We start from the raw sequence: 14,384 nt of genomic DNA on the forward strand, positions 1-14,384 counted from the left end.
CTCGAACTCAGAAATCTGCCTGCCTCTGCCTCCTGAGTGCTGGGATTAAAGGCGTGCGCCACCACGCCCAGCTTTTTTTTTTTTTTTTTTTTTTTGTAAAAGGAAAAATGTAAAGTGTTTAAGAACCGTCTTGCAGTTAGGAAAAATACTCTATTTGAAAAGAATGGAAATCATGAGCGCTATGAGTTGAAATAGTAATAACGCCAACTGTTGCATAGTATAATATATTCACCTAAAATAGAACTTTTCAAACACATTCTAGGTCAAAGTAACAAAATGAGATAAAATTCAGTGACTACATATGCTGCAGAGACAAATGCCACAGTTATTAAATGAGAAGACCAAAAATAACAACTAGATCGAGTTGCTAAATGCATCTGAAGTGTCCAGCATTCATATATATATATACATATATATATATTTCATATACATATACATATATATGTGAAGTGTCCAGCATTCATATATATACATATATTTCATATATATGTATATATATGAAATACAAGGAGATACAAGAGTTATTAGAAACTATCTCTAAATGACTTCAAATAATGATATATAGAAAAGTGACTCTTGAAGCAGCTTGCATATTAGGTATACTAAAGCCAAAAAAATTAAAGGTATATTTATTTCCCAGTAAATTGAGAACCTTAATAATGAGAAAGAATGACAAATAGAAGCAAATGAAAATTCTGGACTTAAAAAACTTCAAAGACTAAAATACAAATGAGTAAGAGACACTCAACGGAAGACCTGATAGGATAGAGCTGTGAACTCCTGAATTCAAAAGACAAACCTATAGAAACAACCTAATCATGCAAACTAACTGGAGAAAAAGCTACACTTCAGAGTCATACAACAAAGTGAAAATTACAAGGAGACCCAGGGGGAAGGGCAGAGGGGACTGCAAGGGACATGAGATGATGGCCATGACTCCTTCACACCTGAGGAGCATGCATGTGATGAACACAGGGGCCACATGTTCATGTACCCAATCAGATTATTAAAAGTCCAAGACAGAGATCTTCCAAGCAGAGCAGAAGTACCCATCATACACAGAAATGACAATAAAATGAAAGGCTGACTTTTCCTCTAGATTGAGAGTGAAGGCAAGAAATGACCCATTCAAGGGGCTGGACGAAAAACAATTTGGGGGAAAAAGGAAGTTTTATAATGTCACATGTTTGTGAGGACATGGAGAAACAGAAACTCTCCTAAACTACCAATGGGAAACCACTCATGTAAAACAGTCCATTAATTTAGAAAAAATTATGAACTTCTTTAAAAAGTTAAACATCAGGATATATTACAAAAAAGTAATTCCTTTCCCAGGACCTATCTCAAGAGAAAGGACAGCATGCAGTATCAGTGTTTAAAAGAAATTGTCCATAGTGACGTATAATGGAATAAAACTGGACTCAATGTAAGCATCATTCAGCTGGGGGCCAGGGAAGTGCAATGCAGTTCACGCATTAGAAAGTGACAGAGGACTGAAGTGGTGACGGGAGCTGTGCAGTGGGGCAGCTGTAAACACACCAGGCCAAAGAAAGCAGGGAAACTGGGTCACGCACGTCATATACACAAAGGTTATGCACACTGAATGTGTATTATATGTATAAACATGCCCCTATATTATTGCATGCACCTACATATATGAAACAAACAGAAAACATAAATTTATAGGGAAGAGAAGTCGATTATAGGTTGTCTTGGGCTGGGGGTACAGAATGTAAAATGTTTCTGGAAATTTTTTGAGGAAATTTAACTATTCTAAAACTAGGTTATGATGATACCACAGCTGTATAAATACTAAAAATTACTTAGCTGATATTTTCAATGAAATAACAAAATAACAAATGATTAAAGCTTTCGAAGGTTTTACTTCAATAAAGCTGTTTTTAACAAAGCTACAGCATTTACTCGGACACAAAGAAGTGCTACAGTTTAACTGCACGAAACTACAAGCCTACCAATTACCCCTGTTTCATTTAAATGCCATTAAACATTTGGAGGTAAACTTGCATAAAATTCTAGCTAATCTATTATTACCAAATCTATTTTGTGTATCAACCCTATTGCTTCAAGAAATGGGCCACTTTAATGCATCAATTATTGTAATTTGAGTTCCATCAAACATGAGCTGAATTGCTAACAAGACAACCCTGTCCGTTGAAGATCAGCTCAATCTGAATGTGACAGTGGGGTCCTCACTTGGAATGCTCGTCATAAAATCATTGTGCCAAATGAAGGCAATTGAAATCGCTGCAGCACTTTATTAATTTTTAAAGCAGTAAAATAAGTAGAAAAGATTTAATTTTAGATTTTGATTTATTACATGATACATATAATTTTTATCTGTTCACTCAACTAAGTCCATGTTTTTCAATGAAAGAAACCTTTGATTCAAATATTAAAAGCTGTCTGTATAAAATCACTATAGTCTGAACTGATAATAATTTGCTGTTTGCCAATCCATCCAAGAAACAATGTAGTAATTGTACTGTATTATTTATTTCTCTTTCACGTGACATATAATACAGCACTTACCCTGCTTTCTTCTAGGCTATCAAATGGACCTGGTGGATCATCCAGACAAAGAAATTCTCTCACTGCAAGGCTTTTCAAAGGCAAAAAAATTAGCTGGCATACAAATAAATTTACAAAAGACAGAAGAACACAAAAGACACATTTGAGCTATACAGTGTGTGAGGCAAACAATTTTGTAGATAATATAAAAATGAACAATTTGTCTTTATATAAGTAGCCACATGCAAATACTAAACTATAAAAGATATAAAGGTTTTACCCAAGTTATTGGATCTAACAAATGTAAGTAAAACCCACAAGTTTCCTGTTACAGACAGACCATATCACAATCAACACAATTCAGAATGATGGCAGAGGACAGCAGCCTGAGCAGCAAACCTCGCTCCTGACTTTCAAAGAGGCAAGAGTAGCAACAGCTGCCTGCACAGGGGTCACCTTGCTATGAAGGAAAGCAAGCCTTAACTTATATTCACCTTCTAAGGTCTAAGAAGCCTTTACTCTGAAATACCTTAAAGACTACCCTTGCTATGTCTATTAATTCATATACACTTCCCCCAGATATTAAGAGGAAAACTTCTGACCACTTCTTAATTAGCAAACATTTTATATAATGAAATATTCCCATGTATATACTTTGTATCATCAGCAGTGGGTTCAGACAGTGGACCATCTTACTTCCTCACAATAAACATGCTCTCTTCTTCAAACAGCAACTGCAGGCCTAGGAGACAACTTGATATGTATGTGCAATTTCTAATTTGTAAAAGGCAAGGATATATATGATTAACTGACACACTAAATTGGGGGCATGTCACTCTGTATTGAAAAGAGAATAGGGTTTTGAAGTCATATTGGACCAGAGAGGTTTATAATGAAAAAGTTGTGTAAATCATGAAAAGGAAAGTTGGATATTCAGTGAGATCTCTTTAAAAGAAAAATAGGAATATAAAAAGTAGTATTAAGAAAATAAGTCAGAGACAGAACAGAGAAGTTGATGGTAAGCAGTTTCTAGAGGGCCAGATCTTTAGTATGGGGAAAAGGACACATGGACAATCTTCATTGTGATGCAGCTGAATCAATAGCCTACTACACCTTTTGTCCCTTTTAAGCTTCAGGCAACAATAGGTGATGCTGTTTCTGTTCTGAACAGAAACTTCCCTGTGAGTGAATAAGTTATTTCTTTTACTAAGTGGTAATTTGTCGCCCCAAATCTTGTACTTATGAATCTTCGTGCAGCTCTTTGAACCAGTCATGGTGACCTCAAATCTTTTATATGCACTGAGGACGGGCCTCACCTCCTCCATGCTTCAGTTTCTGGAGGCATCACCAATGCACTAACACTTGCATACTATGTCACACCACTCTCCCACTCCTAGCTGCTCTGAAAGGCAAGGTACTTCTCTATCTCATTGATGATCAAAGTCTAGACAAAAAATGACCTTTTCAGTCACACAGTGCGAGTGGCAGAGACGGACCCTAAATCTGTCTTCTGAAAAGAAGCCTGCGCTCTTTTCTATCTGAAAATGATTTTGCTTTATGTATTGGTTAAGTTAAATACTTCCTTGAAGGCTATGTCTCTCTGAACACATTCAATTTGTATTACCACTCTTAAGTTCTGGCACTGAGCATACTGCACAAAGGAGACCAGGGTTACCAGTGATGTAGAAATTACAGCCCCACCTACCAATTCTGTCTATGAAGTACCTACAGTTGATAAAAGTGAGACTTCTGAGGTATTGGGAAGTGTGGTACAGGGAGCTTAGGCAAATTCTGATCACCTGCACCTGGGCACCTTTAGCTCACTAGAACCTGTACTAATCAGCTTGGTCCTTTGTGACCCATAGTTCAAAATCCCATCTATAGCTCCTCTAGCAAGAGGGAATAGAGCTCTGGTCTCAGGGCTGGCATAAAACAATTACCTAGACGAGTGTTAACTTTATGACACTCCAGCAACCTATATGCTTGTGTTTAGAGCTGTGTCTCATGCTGACCAGCCTCTTCTCATGCTGACTGTTACCCTGGGACAGCCTTCCCACCTCAACCTGATGCTTATGCTTCATGGTTCAGTGTATTTCTTTCTTTTTTTTTTTTTTTTAAGATTTATTTATTTATTATATGTAAGTACACTGTAGCTGTCTTCAGACACTCCAGAAGAGGGAGTCAGATCTTGTTAGGATGGTTATGAGCCACCATGTGGTTGCTGGGATTTGAACTCCGGACCTTCGGAAGAGCAGTCGGGTGCTCTTACCCATTGAGCCATCTCACCAGCCCCAGTGTATTTCTTATTATCCTAGGTGCTTCTCATTAGCTTCCCCCAGCCCAACCCCACCCTTTCCCTGCTAGTCTGGTGTAATGTCTGAAGCTTTGTTCCCCACAGGACTTCTCAAGGTTTAATTGGTAGATTAAAGAGTTTAAAAGTAGAAAAACACTGGAAATAGGATGTGAAATAAAATTGTGAAGACTTAGAACAGTAAATATTGTTATGGCAAATAAGGATGACATGTTAGCGTAGGACAGCTGTGTTTTAAGTGAGACTGTGCAAATAACTTAACTATACTTTGACAAATCAAATTTCATGCTATTCCCAGCACATGACCTGTAGGCTTGACTTCTGAAGTTTGATTAGAAAAATCTCTTCCATCTAACAAATCTTTCTTAACTTTCTCAAAGATGGGCCAAATATCATTATTTCTTTAGAGACCAGCTCTAATGTCATCCTGTGGTAAATTCTGATATTTCTTCCATTAACAGATATATTTTTTCCATTATCACTTTTGGGGTACATCTTTTCACTTAGATTTAATATAGGACTAGCACATAACTCATCTTTGTGTAGCCATACTTCCATACAATGTAAATATTTGTTGAACAGGTAAAATTTCTAATAAACCTTTTATCACGAAAATAGTCCATTTAATTCGTTTTTGCTTTGTGTTTTATAAATAGACCTGAACACAATACTCTCAATATTTCTAAACTAACATTTCTTGATTTCCTTTCATCTTCTCTCCACTTTGGCCTGTCACAGCTGGAGCAATTCTAACAGTACTAAGAACTGCCAGCTGTCGAATGACAACAGCTGTGCTGTAAGGCATAAGGCCATCAGAACATTAAGTGTGCACAGTGTGTCAGAAAGAAAAGCTAGAGTAGCTTAATAAATGAGCAATTATCTGGATATACAAAGATACACTAAAGTTTATCTTCAATTATTTTTGATGGTTTTGGTATTTTGATGTGTCTGGGTGCTTTGCTGGTGTGTGTCTGTGCACTGCACACACAGTGCGCTTGGAGAGAAGAGAGCATCAGATGCCCTGGAACTGCAGGCTGGGTAATGGAATTTGGTCTCTTGGACGAGCAGTCAGTGCTGTTAACCACTGAGCCAACCCATCAGCACAAACAAACGCACGCATGCACATACACAGACAGACACAAACACACAGACAGAAGACACACACACACACACACACACACACACACACACACACACAGAGGGTCTCTTCCATAGGACAGGTTGCTCAGGTTCTCCTGCTTCACTCTCTAAGTGCTGGGAGTGTGTAGTATATTGTAGTAATCTATGAGTGACATATAATGAAGTGTAGAAATTTTGTGTTCCTTTCTCCCTTTGAATAGTGAATTCTTTTCTTTCCTCTACTGTGTGACCTGAGATGGAAGAGGCCACGACATCTTGCAGAGAGTGCACCAGGACCAATGAGAGCAGAGCTGCCGCAACAGCCTCTGACAGACTGGGAAGTAGGTGTTATGTTTATAGAAGAAACAGTCACGAAAGGTGGACAATGCAAGGCCAAAGCAAGGTAGTTCTATGGCAGGGTTTGAATCTGCACATAGCTCTCACACAGCCTCAGACTCACAACTCATGTTCTAGTTCCTTTCTGATCACACATTTTCCTACCCCCAATCTCAACCTTACTTTCTAGCCATACAAATCCATAGTTCTTACAAATACAAATTCCACTATTGCTCCCCTCCAGTACCTCTACTTTATTAATCTACATCACACAGAACAGCAATTTACAAACTTCCTTCTTTTATTCAAACAGTTGCCCAAGTTCTCTATATGACATGTGACCAAGCAGTTACAGGGCTAACATCTATGACACACGAATAATCCTTCTCTTCACCTTCTCAAGCTAACTATTTAAGGGACCTCTTTCACTGTAAGGTCAATGTTAAATATCAGGCAGGAAAAATAATGTATACTTTATCACAAACAAAGACTACTCTATTCTTAGTCTAAGTTCTTCAGGGGATTTCTTAGATGTCTGATGATGTAGACTAAAGCAGTAATAGACTTAGATTAATAAATGTGAGGTAAACTAAATACTTCCTAAGTTTTTAATACATGTTAAGAAAATGAAAACTTTCCCAACTCACTTGGTCAGAAATGTTCATTTTCCTGCAATGCACATTTATGCACTGAGAAGAGTTCAGTGTGCCGTTTCTGGGATCCTAAGTGCTTTCAGGTCTATCCTGTGTATAAGTGCCCTGTCTGCATGTATGTAAGTACACTATGCACATGCCACCTGCGCAGGGAGGTCAGAACAAAGTCTCATGCTGCCTGGAACTGGAGTGTTAGAGACTCATGAAAACCAGCAATGGAACTGAACCCAGGTCCTCTGAAAGAGGAACAAGTGCTCTTAACCATCGAGCCAACTCTCCAGTTTTAGGAATTCTGAATGTCCCTAACAAACTAAACTTCTTTTTTATTTTTTTATTTTTATTTTTTTATTTTTTTGAGACACGCTCTCTCTACACAGCCTTGGGTATCCTGGAACTCACTATACAGCCCAGCCCGGCCTTGCACTCACAGAGATCTACTTGCCTTTACTGTAAGTATTGGGATTTAAGGCATGCTCCACCATGCCTAGTTTAAGTCTACTCTTTTTATTTGCAGTTCTGGGTTCAAAGCCACAGCTCTGTGCATGTAAGAAACATGTCCTCTACTGACCTTTTTTTTTCTTTTTCCTGATAAGTAGATTTGATTGATTTAATTTCATCTATTTTACTTTCTGACATGACCTTTCTCGATAGCCCAGGCTTCACTCAAACACACAAAATCTCCAGGGTTTACTTCCCAAGTGCTGGTACTCCAGGCTCCTGTACTCCACACCTGGCTGCAACTCCTAACTTTTAATGACTGACTGAAATCTGTTACTGGTAATTTTAAAAACAGTTAAATTTTGCTAGTTAAAAATCAAATTATAAAAAGGTTAAAGTGGCCCCTAGAATGTAATTTAGCATATTTTCAGTATAAAGACTTACTGAATAAGGGACAAGAGACCAGAGAAAGCATGTATGTATTTCTTATAGTTTTTTTTTTTACGATATACTATAAAATAAACTTTAAAGACCTTTTATGATTTATGTATACTAGTTTTTGTTAGTGGTTTTCCTGAAATGTAAATTTATATTTATATTTCTCAAAAAACATGTATGTCTTTTTTTTTTTTCATGTATGTCTTTAAGTCTCATTTGCACAAACTTCTCTTTTCTAATGGAGTGCCAACAGTGCTGCCATTTATTCATTCCAGAGACACTGAGAGCTGACTGAGTCAGCACTGTGTGAAGCTCAGGAAGCTGCCCAATGATGAACTAATCACATGACTACATCTTAAAATCTGGTGAAAGAAACAAAACCAAGTAAAAAAACAATGTACAAAACAAAATGTGATGACGGTGGAGTACCAACCAGCCTTTGTTAAGTGGGATTCCCCAGAGTGCTAAACTATGTGGTGATGACTAAGTGTTATCCTCTCAATTCTTAAGACTGGTAGAAAGCTGGTACTATCCTACCTAGAAGTACAGAAGTTCATTACATACCACAGGCATCTTAAAGCACTAGAAGACAGCTCTCAAACCAGCCAAGGCCTCCCACAAATGCTGTGAGAAAGCAGAGACCTGGTTTTCGTAATGGAGAGGCAAGGTGCTAGTCACAAAGGCCAGTGACCTAGTGAAGTGAAGTCTATGCCGAAAGAGTTACAGTGGAGTAGCAGTTTGAAATGCTGCCTTTCTAGAAAACAACAGATGTGAAGACCAAGAAGCACGTTAGAGTTAGACAGAGGCGATGGATACGGCAGATGCACACAGAAGGGTGAGTGGAGGAGTAACAAATGCACTGCTGGAAACATAGGCTGGAAAGAGCTGGGACCAGATGACCTCATCAAACTGCACTGCAAAGAGACCAGAGGCTATAGTGAGCTACAGAACTATGAGTGAAGGAAGAGAGGAGGACAAGAGGAAGGACTACAGCAATTAAGGAAAGACCTGGTTGGACTAGGAGGAAGATGGCAGTGACAGAGGAAAAGTAGACAAGTCTTCCTAAGGGAAGAGATTAAAGCATGTGTGGAAGACAACTTGCAGGTCGGCATAGACAATGATGCTGGGAAGGGGGACAAATGCCTGAAGTCTATTCTTCAAGCTGAGGCAGAACACACCAAGAGCAAAGACGCTCACACAGAGTATGCAGGGCTCTCCTATGGAAGGCTGAAAGTGATATGCATAAAGATGGAATAAAAGAAAGAAAGGGAGAGACTTTTTTTTTTTCATCATTATTTGAAAAACTGAACACAGCCATGTTGTGGATTTGGTTTATTGCTTGCATTATGTTACTTGGGTCTTGCAAGAGAATTCTGCATTTAAGATGCTGAGGGTCCCTGCCCCCGGCAGGGAGAAGGTGGTGGGACTTTAGGATTCCTGGGCAAGGGGACTAAAGAAGAAGCAGAACTACCATGTTGGGGAAGCAGAAAGACCAGGCTTGAGAAGTGCAGGACAGAGAGACAGCCAACATGTAAAAGTCAGGGATCAGGGCCCAGGAGGGTCACAGGCTGGGCCAGCTAGGCTGGAATATAGGATAGTGAGTAATAATTCGGAGTATTGAAGGGGAGCGTGTGCTAGCCACGTGGAGATTTGGGAGTGCCTTAGGGCATCATTAAATATAAGGCTGTGTGTGTGTGTGTGTGTGTGTGTGTGTATGTGTGTGTCTGACTTTCATTTGAGAATCCAGGACACTGTCACAGATAGCAAAGAACTCACTGCTGCCACCAGGGGATTAGAGTGGATTATTCAAGCTACCACACACAGCTGCAGACAGGTACTATATGTTCCTGCTCACTATAAATGTTCTCTGTAGTTTTTCAAGACAGTTTTAATTTTTCTAATAACATAAATCCTTCATGCAATATATTTCATTAAGAGATTTTCTTATAATCAAAAGTCAAAAAAATCTTTGATCCTTTTCATACTATCCAATGTTTCCAGAAAGTTTATTTTACTACATGAATTAATCTAAATTCCTAATTTTTTTTTTTTTTTTTTGAGACAGGGTTTCTTTGTATAGCCCTGGCTGTCCTGGAACTCATTCTGTAGACCAGGCTGGCCTCGAACTCAGAAATCCGCCTACCTCTGCCTCCCGAGTGCTGGGATTAAAGGTGTGCACCACCACGCCCGGCTTAAATTCCTAATTTTTATATTACTTGGAAGAGATATAAAAATTAGCCTCAAAGTTATTTTTAACCAAAAACTGACTATTATGTGAGGCATATTGTCTAAATGATTACTAACATGCTTGATACTAAAATCAAGTTTACAGCTGGATAGTTTGAGGACATTGTGTACTGACATTTTTCTCTTCACATTTAAAGTTTTAATAAAAATGCAATGCTAAATAAAATCCTCAACTAAAAGAAAGCAAAATTCCATGTATTTGAGAGAAGTAATTACATCCCCACCCTCCAATATATGCTGATATGAAATTGGTCCTAAATTTATTCTTCACTTTAAACTTGTTGAAATGATTTTATAATTTATTTCAATTTGTTACATACCAGTTAGCAATGTCCTTGTGAGCTACTAAGTTTTGAAGAAATGCTTGTAATCCTAATTGTCTATCTTCTAGAAATTCCGCATTGTAATTATCTTTAAACCAGCGTTTTGGAGGAAGTGCTAATCGAAAGCCTGGAAACATCTCTTTTAACTAAAAAAAAAAAAAAAAAAAAAAAAAGAAAGAGAGAGACAACATTTAACTCAGTTACATGAATGGAATACTGTTCTATACCATGAACTATTCGAAATTATTCACCAAACAAGCTTCTGATAATTAAACTAGCTAAGACATTTTCTGTTGCCCTTGGAATCTCCCAGAGCTGTGGTGCAGGCATTCCAGTTGCTCCACCCCATGCCTGCACGCAGTCTTTTCCACCTTCTTGTGTCTGGCGTCCTGGTGAGTAGGATTCACTGCAACTGTAATTTGCATTTCTGATTTCATAAATACTGTTAAATACTGCCTAACTGGCTTTTTGATTATTATGTATTCAACTTTTGACTAGCCCTTTTAAATAATTAGGCTGCAACTTTAAAGATGGAGCAAGTGCATATAAGAATGGATCCATGCCCTAAGACGATCTCTGGCTAAAAGACATTAATCAAACAAGTGCCCTATAACATTCGGAAACCAAACTGACCAAAACCTGAATGAGCTTGGAAGCTGATTTGTCCCCAGAGACACCAGATAAGAGTCCAGCCTGGCTAAAAGCCTGGCTGTGAGCTTGTCTGGTCCTGAAAAGCACCTGCACCCTATCCCAACCACTAGTAACAAGTTTTAACAGTGTAGGCAGCAAGAGAACTAATATTAACACTACAGGCCTTTGCTCTCTGTTCTTTTATTGTAAGTGATGTCATGGAGATTTCCTCAAACTTTTGAGGTTATATAATCATATAGGAAATAGATCAGAACCATTTTTCATAAATACCCAGCCAATTGTGCAGATGACACTAATTAATTACTATAGTAAAGTAAACTATATGATATTCCTATGAATCACAGACTTGATAACTTGTAGGAAGCTACATGAAGTGAAGATGCAGGGAACAGACACATAACTGGCAAGTGAAGGCAGCGGGAGGTCTAACTACTTACTTTGTCATTAAGCCTGGAGAAGTCAGTGTATCTTCTGAAAACTACCCAGCTTTCTTCTGGGTTTTTCTTTACTAGGATTTTATATACCTAGAAAGAGAGAAAGGAAGAGAGACAGGAAAAGGATATTGAGAGAGGGGAGAGGGAGAAAGGGGGACAGAGAAAAGAAGAAATCAAACATCTGTAGACAAGTTTACTTGATAAAACAAGCAATCTTTATACAAGAAATACAAAATCATTTAGAGTACCGAATTTATGGATAGGAAGACAGCAAAATAGTTTTTAAAAGTATGAGCAAGACGAAATAACACAGCACACATGTGGAGGTCAGAGAGCAACACTCAGGAGCTTCTCTGGTTTTACCATGTGGGTCCTGGGGATGAACCTAGGTCACCAGGCTTGGCAGCAAAGCACTTTTACTCACTGAGCCAACTCACCAGCTCGATCTACATCGCAGCAGCACCAACTTGGAGGCTAAGCTTCAACATACAAATCCTGACTGACAGCATTCATACCCTAGCATCCTGTTAATGAGTACACTGTCTTCCATACGATGGGTAGGTGAGTGTAAAGAAATAGCCATCAAGTTCTAATTGGTAAAATGCCTCTTCCTTCCCAGCAGTATTATAACTGCATCCTATATACTAGGCTGTGTTTTCAAAAAGCATGTCAGCAGTTTTCCTTGGAGGCCTCTCCTCCAGGCATCCGTTAACAGCATGAAGCAGCAGAATAAACATACAAAAAAATATAGTTCAAGAAAATCCAAAAGCAAACTCTTTGACTTAATGTGACTTTAGTAAGGTTAATGATGAACACACACAGGCCAATGTGCATAAGCACACAATATTAAAGTATTTAAACAAAACTGGGAATGGTGGCCCATACCTAAGCCAAACACTTAGGAGGCAGAGGCAGGTAAATCTGTATGAGTTCAAGGCTAGCCTGGTCTACACAGTGCGTTGCAGGAATAGCCAGGACTACATAGAGAGACCCTGTCTCGAAATACCAAAAAAGAAACAAAATAAAACCAAACCCCAAAATATTAAAGCTGGATAGACTTGAAAAAATTCGTTAAAGCAATGGAAAACAAATGTAGATCTCTTCTATGAATATCAAACGGCTATACCAGACAGAAATCTGACCACAAGGCCTCCGCATGGACAATTTCAAAACATTATGAGGGGGAATTCAAGAAAAATACGGATGGGTTCATCAGATATTGAGGACAGTACTATGAAGATGGTGTTCTCTCCAGCTGGTTTATAGATGTAACAAACCTCAGTGCATAGGGAGAGAACAGCACAGGCTAGCCTGAGAAACAACAGTGTGCTCAAATGACTGGGTACCAACATCTACCAAGTGCTTCACTAGTTAGGATTGTGGGACTGGGAAAAGGCAGAAAAGTGGAGCTCAGGAGATTCACCTTTATGATATGTCATAGGAAACACTGGAAATGAAGGCTTTTAGTTATTTAAGTGCCCGATTAAGTGATTTCATAGGAAAATATAAATGGTTGAACCTTTCATCACAACATGGACTTAAGAATCACTCCTGGATGGTCTGCAGATAGAAATGTTAAAGTTTATAACAAAAACTGTTAGACTAAAACAGAGACAACATCTTTACAGCATTATAGGATGTACAGATTGTAGATAAGTGCTAGTCAGAGACAGGTCTAGAACACAGAAAACTGCAAAATGGAGATGTACAGGAGAATGTGCAAGAGGTGTGGAATGAGTGGAAATCTCACACTGCAATGGTATTCCCCGCTACAGAGCATGACTCACCAGTATTTTCCAATGCTGAGCTATGGAACTAACAACTTTACTCCTAAGTAGATTGTAAATGGAAATGCAAACATATAGTTCCCAAGTGATCGGTACTAAATGACCACAGTAGTAGTGTCAGAAAGAACCTCAAAAAACAAGTATTGCTAGCAATAAAAATGAGCTACCTAAATTTATGCACGATTAAGGGTAACTCTCACAAACATAACACCAAAACAACTGGATCCTAAAGACTGTGGTCAAGAATCTGAAGTATAGGCTTGCCTTAATCAGCACACATAGGCATACCAGTAAACCAATCTTTTTCTTGTTACTGGTGTGCAGCAGAAGCTAATACTCACAGTAAATTTGGCCCGCTCTTCCATAACCTCATAACCTAGAATTGTAGGTGTTGAAGGTCTGTCTTCCCAATTCACTGCCTCAGGATGCTGTTCTTCAGTGTCTCTTGGTCTAGCAGAATATTCAATGGATGAATCTGTACCTGTAAATTTAGTCCTAATGAGAGGACTACCACAGACTGATGATGTACTGTCCATCTGATCCTGGACATTTGTCTGCTTAAAACTGCCCACATTTGAGTCTTCTAACTGGCCTTTGGAAGAGGTTGAGCTTGTTGACACACTGCCAAAAGAAGAACTCCTTTGATTTCTGTTGTTTGTAAAGCTGGAAGCAGAGTTTCCTATTGGCATCGGAACTGGGACATAAGGGGTTGCCATCTTCTTTGGCCTTGGCAACAAACTTGTACACCTTTGAGTCCAAACACTTAAAGAACAACCAATACGCAGTTCATTGCTTTCTTCTTAGGAATTCACTATCTAAAAATGAGAAGGACATATTGAAGGATTAGTCTTCAACCTAGAATTCAAACCAAAAGAAAACAATGTGCTTCTCTTAATTTGTCACACTCAATTACCTATGAAGACATATGTCTAACACCATCCTGTATCTGATTTATCTGTGGACTATTGTTACATGGTGACAAGAACAAACTTATTTTACATCTCTTTTCTTGACCCTTATGATATACATTTCTTCTTCTTCTTCTTCTTCTTCTTCTTCTTCTTCTTCTTCTTCTTCTTCTTCTTCTTCTTCTTCTTCTTCTTCTTCTTCTTCTTCTT

General features: G+C 38.5%; 1 protein-coding gene across 2 annotated transcripts in view; it reads right to left on the reverse strand.

Annotated features, from left to right (window-relative positions):
• The window catches only part of Snx16 (sorting nexin 16), a 23,326-nt gene that overhangs the window by 7,262 nt on the left and 1,680 nt on the right, over window positions 1-14,384 (reverse strand). For both annotated transcript variants that reach the window (XM_021196159.1, XM_021196156.1), the window contains exons 2-5: window positions 13,608-14,081; window positions 11,483-11,569; window positions 10,392-10,540; window positions 2,551-2,620 (exon numbers count right to left, since the gene is read on the reverse strand). In XM_021196159.1, coding sequence (XP_021051818.1) covers window positions 2,551-2,620; window positions 10,392-10,540; window positions 11,483-11,569; window positions 13,608-13,982 — 681 coding nt within the window. In that variant the 5' untranslated portion in view covers window positions 13,983-14,081. The remainder of the gene's footprint in view (window positions 1-2,550; window positions 2,621-10,391; window positions 10,541-11,482; window positions 11,570-13,607; window positions 14,082-14,384) is intronic.

The sequence above is a fragment of the Mus pahari genome, chromosome 4, assembly GCF_900095145.1.
Source record: "Mus pahari chromosome 4, PAHARI_EIJ_v1.1, whole genome shotgun sequence".
Lineage (NCBI taxonomy): Eukaryota > Metazoa > Chordata > Mammalia > Rodentia > Muridae > Mus > Mus pahari.